This window comes from Atractosteus spatula, chromosome 6 (genome assembly GCF_055471065.1).
Source record: "Atractosteus spatula isolate fAtrSpa1 chromosome 6, fAtrSpa1.hap1, whole genome shotgun sequence".
NCBI lineage: Eukaryota > Metazoa > Chordata > Actinopteri > Semionotiformes > Lepisosteidae > Atractosteus > Atractosteus spatula.
This window is the reverse complement of record NC_142711.1, coordinates 26,323,409-26,329,408: the sequence shown is the minus strand read 5'-3', so window position 1 is coordinate 26,329,408 and position 6,000 is coordinate 26,323,409. Positions and strand designations below refer to the sequence as shown.

General features: G+C 39.5%; 1 protein-coding gene across 1 annotated transcript in view; it reads left to right on the top strand.

The window, feature by feature from the left end:
* Positions 1 to 251: 251 nt before the first annotated feature.
* Positions 252 to 6,000, top strand: part of oxsr1b (oxidative stress responsive kinase 1b) — a 121,574-nt gene continuing 115,825 nt past the window's right edge. Inside the window, exon 1 of the mRNA XM_088918785.1 lies at positions 252 to 489. Coding sequence (XP_088774911.1) covers positions 420 to 489 — 70 coding nt within the window. The 5' untranslated portion in view covers positions 252 to 419. The remainder of the gene's footprint in view (positions 490 to 6,000) is intronic.

Genomic DNA, 6,000 nt, shown 5'->3' with positions numbered 1-6,000 from the left:
CCATCTGACAGCTTTCCTAGTTGAAAGGGTAGTAATACGTTTGCATGCCTTGCGTTATTTGACATGAAGGAAAAATATTTTTTGACAACTTGGACCCTCCAAAAAAGCGATTCATTAACAATTGAACGAATTAGTGCTGCATTGTCATTCGCCTGTAATTTTGCCACACTCAAGATGGCCGCCCTCCGGCTCTTCCTGTGAGCGCCGCCAGGAACGTGGTGGGCGGGGTGTGTACAGCTAGTGGCAAAGTTTGGGAATGATAGTAGGACCTGTGAAAGATTGCAAGTGAGGGAAGTGGCGTTGCGGGTCTGCGTTGAAATTTGAACATTATTTTTTATTTCCAAGAATACTAAACATCACAGGCTTGAGGTTCGATACACTGTCTGCACAGCGCGGCCTTTTCAACAGCAGCTGTAGTCATGTCCGAGGACCTGAGCTCTCTACCTTGGTCCATCAACAAAGATGATTATGAGCTACAAGAGGTGATTGGTGAGTATATCGTTTAAGCTAGTGCTGCCAGTGCCTTTCCTGCAATTATAGTGACGCGTCGAACAATTCATCTCTTTTGTTAACAGCTGCAGTACTATTAGCAGCTCCCTAAGGAAACGATAATAGCGACTACCGATGGCTAACGTTGACAGACAGGGAAGGGCTGTATTTGCCGTGACTGTAACTAGGAAGTCTTTGCTGTATTGCAGTAAACAGTGCATCGCATTTGTGAGCTGCGTGGCCATTCATTGTTTTGCGTCGGAGAATGTGTTGAAGTTACACGCCTCCCCTCTGTGTGTTGCGGTGCGGCTCAGTTGCGCTCTCGCCGCCGCCGGGGCTGAGCTGCGGGTCCAGCCGCAGGGTCGCGGGCTGTCACTGTGTCAAAGTGGGTGGTGCTCCGTGCAAACACGCCGCCGGAGCCCCAGGCCCCAGGCTCGACTATACATCGCCCGGGCGGCTCGAGTTGGTCGACTTCTTGTCTTGTGACATTTCTGTGTGAAAGGACATTGTCGACTGAACTACGGACATGCATGCACACCGAGACTGAACACGTTAAGACATAAAACCTTACGCATACTTGTCTGTCGCCTCTGTAGTTTTACGCTGTATTTTTGTGCCCTCGGCTTGTATCTTTTAAGATTGCGAAGGTTTATTTTTAACCTGAGATGATTGTCATTGCTCATTTCTTCTTTTCAAAGTTGTGTCTGGTTTCCCAGTAAATGCGTCGATAGACGGACACATTATTTTTCAGCGGACAAGGATAGTTAAACTACAGTACTGCAACTTTTCCGCCTAGTATTTTAACACCAGTGTCGTTTTCTATCCCTAAGTACTAACCTCGAGTGAAGGAGGATACTGTAAATGAAACATCAAGTGTATATTATAACATGTTGACAACTGTAGTTTGAATGTCAAGCTTTTTACTTCATAAACTGATCATAACATTTAATTTGTACTCCCGTCTTTCAAATGCTGTTCATCCACTCATTACGATACGAAACCTCTCGTTTTTGTCTAATCGGAGATTTAGGGGGTATTTTTCTGGCATAATTGTGATATGACGTTTATTAGAAAATGTCAGAGTGGTAATGCAGAAATTGAGCAACATGCCTTTTACACAGTAGGTATTTCAATTGGCGATGTTTAATTAAAATTCTGGCTTTTATTCAAAGCGGCTTCATTTGTGTTTACGTATACATTTTGCTAAAGCAAGCTGCTTTTTCAAAGGTACAAAAACAATGCCACATCGACGATTTGAACCCACAACCTGCCAGTTAGGTGGACAGAATCAAGTTAAAATTCCGGTCTAAATACTCATTCAGAGATCGTGGACTACAGATGTGTTTTCACTGTTTTCCCAACGGGCGCCTTGGATAGTGTTTGGGGTCTCCACCTCCTTTTCGGTTGACGGTGTTGTAGGCGACAGCTCATCTCGACACCCTTTTGTTTGTATAGCACCATTACAAGGACATTTGGTGTTAACCTGCAGGTTCACTTACTGTACCTGCAAGTTCACATGGGGCATAGGGCACTAATGCATTTAACTACATTTTTGAGTTTTTTTTAACTTTTTCTTTGTTTTGAGCTGGTTACTCCTAGCTTTTAAACAGCATATCTCAATACTGTTCAGTCGTTCTGCTCTGTCACTGACAGTGTCTTGCAGTACTTGAACCTTTACTGATTTTTTTTTTAATGTACAGGCCCTGAACAAACCTGGCCCTTTGTAAAGAAGGGTGTTTTGTATTCCGTCCACTTCACCTCCAATGATATGATTAAAGGCTACCATTGTTTTGTTGAAACTGATCTTTGAGATTTGAAAACCAAAATTGTAGCTGAAACTTAAACAAAAAATGGGGTGCATACAGAAGCTGAGAGAGAATTATTTAGCCCAATGGACATTATGTTCAAAAGAATATGTAATTTATCTTGTAGATTTTGTGTCTGCAGTCTGTTTTCTTTGTTATATTCCCCTAACTTCCCCATTATACTCATTATATCATTCTCTCAGCCTTCCTGTAGGTTAGTAGGTCTGACAGTCTGTGGACGTTTTCTGATGCCCTTTTTGTCTTGCTTACTGTACCATCTCGGTCATGAACCCGGTGAGCATATCTTGTCAAGAAATAAAATAAAGGAAATAGTTGAATCCCGATATTAAACTTTTTTCTTGATAAGAGACACTGTGCATGAATATCTTGCACATGCTTTAAGTGCAGTGCCAAGAACCCAGCAATGGGTTTGAGTTCTGATTTGAGTACTGCTATTGTGACCTTCAGAAATGTACTTCACTCCTATTGCTTCACTGCAATGCCCAGCTATATAAATGGGTACAAACAGGATTTTGGCTAAAAAGTTTGGCAAGTTATTAATGTTACTAAAAAAAATACTTTTAAAGTTTCTCTGTTGTAGTCTAAACAGTGATGCTGTTTTCTGCTTTATTGTGCACGTACATTATCTAAAGTATGCACATATCCTCTCACAGTACAGTATACGCTATATTATTGGTCAGATGGAAAATTATTCAAATATCTGTACGGTAAAAGTAGAATAGAGTATATGTATATTAACATTGACACATTTTTATGCTGCAAAGGAACAAGTAATAGGTTTATTCCATCTTTTTTTAGCATGGAATAAACCTATTACTTGTTCCTTTGCAGCTTACGCATGCTGACGCAGCTACCCACCTGAATTAAATTTTTTTAATTACAAGAAATTTCTGAGTAAATGTGTGAGGTCACCTTGACCTTTGACCCAATATGGCTGACAAACTAAGATCTTCCGAAAGTGCTGTTTTTCAGTATATTGATAGCATTGATCAATTTAATGAACTTATCTTATTTGTTAGTCTGTGATGAGGTAACCTGTTTTGTAGTAATTCATGTAAAAATAAGTGACAGCTAACCACTAGTTAAGTATATGTTTCATCTCATTTATAGCAGGTTTACTTTTTTAAATTTTAGATGCGCATACGGTAACTTCAATGGTGAAACCAGCTAATTTCAAATTTACCAAGCTGGTGATTTCTTGCATTAAATAATGGATTGCTTCACAATATCTAACAAAGCTGTTTCCTTTAAAGGGCCATGTCGAAACAGGTTATTTGGGAAAAAAATGTCATCTAACCTCTTAAGCATTGCGATAACACGGTTATGGTCCAATGATTGCAGATACGCTGTTTGTAATGTAAACTGAGTGGTGGTGTTTTAGTATTTCTGGCAGTTATTTCCATAATTTTGATAACAGAAAACAAAATAACTATGCTTTTATAAAAAAACTTGGTGAAGCCATTCCTGGGCTAGGAGGTAAAAAGCAGGGGCCATATTCTTTTTTATTTTTTACAAATTATAAAGAATCCATAATACTTAAATACTGTCATAACACAAAAACTCAGATGACAGGTAATGAAGAATTCCCCCACCTTTTCAATTTTCAGAATGTTTGACTGTATCCAAGGAGCCATTAGGCACAGTTTTTGTTCCGTAAAGGAATTGACGTCACTCTCTTTTGTATCTGTGAATACCTGTACAATTCATAGAAGTAATCTATGAATATCCCTAAACTTTGGACTGCAGTGTTTGCTTTTATGACCGGGGGATTGTATTCACCAGGGTAATCACTCTGGGAATCACTCAGGAAGATCTGACTGGCTGTCGAAAGACTACGAGTCAGTGTGTTCCTTCTCTGTTCATTAAAAAGCTCGGCTTTATTCATCACTCCTGCCGAAACTGGTTTGGATTTATTTGTGACATTGCTTAGTAAATCTATGACTCGTATTTCTGTTTCTGTGGTTCTGTCTGAGTGGAATAGAAAGGGAAGCCAGAGGGAACATTGGATGATTTATATTTAATTGGAACTTTAATAACTAAAGAAAGCGATGTGTGCGGTATAGTGCACCATTGAGAGATGGAGATAGAATCCTAGGGTTGATATGTGGCAGTATTCTTTATCTTATTAAGATGTCATATGAAACTTAATTTTCAGCATTTTTGTAGGTTGGAAGCTCCAAATAAAATACCACAAAAGCTAATGATGTTTAGTGGTAAGACTTCCCTGTGAACTTCAGAGATTAGCTTCTTAAACACAAATTACTCCATTAGAAGGGACTAGCACTATAGAAATACCTTGTTGTCCCAGATAAGAATGAAGCAGGCATCTGTTGACAGTGTACTGTATGTCCATCACTCAGCTCTTTCTGGGATTCTCAGGGAAACCAGGCTGATGTGAAGACTGACCTTGCTTCTTCTGACCTTCTCTTCTCTTACTTGAACTGGTGGGAGGTCAAATATATATATTTTTTACTTTCACCAACACAGGTGTGTATATACATAATCTAACGAAAATCAATATAAAATGAACTGATTGTTTTTCCCCCACTTTGTAGTTGCTGGATGGTATTTGATTTTTGTTTGCAGTAGCAGGACATTTTTAATTTCCCTATGTGGGTGGTTCTGTTCAGGAATCTAAGGTTAATGAATAGCAGTCCTTCCCAGGAGTTGAAAATAGTAAGGAAAACCTGAACAGTTCATCCCGAGAGCAAGTCTAGAGTCTTGGTGATTAAAACACCATAGAGTTTCATGTTGCTGTGTGGAGGGTAGTGAGTTGGCCTTCTAGAAGGATCTAGATGTCACTGGAACAGAATTAAGGAGCAACAAAAGCCTTTACTGTACTGTATCTCTGTGTTTTGCTGCTCTGCACATTTCATGCGCCACTTTAGTATTTCAAATACCTAAAATAACCTAAAAAAATGTAGCCCTTGTTTTGGTAACTTGTCAGTTTATGGTTGTGAGTTTACAGTGGTTTTTGTTTTCCATAGAGTATTTTGCTTTCTACAAAATTCTGTGGTCTGATTGCAATTTTGGATGATTTATATTTATTCTGTTGTGTAAAAGTGCAGCATCACCACTGAATGTCACCAGTCAGACCAAAATAAAAATGTTTATCATTAGTTTTCCTTTTATGTTCATCATTTTGAATTGCTTTCCCTTCTTTTAAACATAATCCTCCTTCAAAACCGGCCACACCTTTAATGGTTAAAATAATGCTTGATAGGTTTATTGAATTAGATTATCTTTTCTCTCTGTGAATGTACCTCATGAATGTGGACAGGTAGAAGACCCTCTAGATGAGCATCGTAAGAACACACAAAGGGTTGTAATCAAGAGGTGGTCATTCTGCCCATTTAGACATTTTTATTTGCCGGTAGTTAGTGGGGATCTCACCCATATCATTTTCAACAACATACTGTAGCTATTAAAGCCAACCACAGTCCTTTGTGTAAAGCTGTACCTCTTGTTGTAGGATTTTTTTTATTTTAAAATTGCCACTTATTTTTTTGTTATCCCCACCTGATTTGGTATCGCCCCGTGGTGTGGTTTTCTCGGCTCGTGTCTTAGAATCCCGTGACTGCGCACACGGGAGAGAGAGGACCTGTTGCAAGGCTCCTCTGATCCCACAGGTAATGCTGCCCCTTACAGCGCTGGAGGTTCAGCACCGACTGGAGGACAGGTGTGT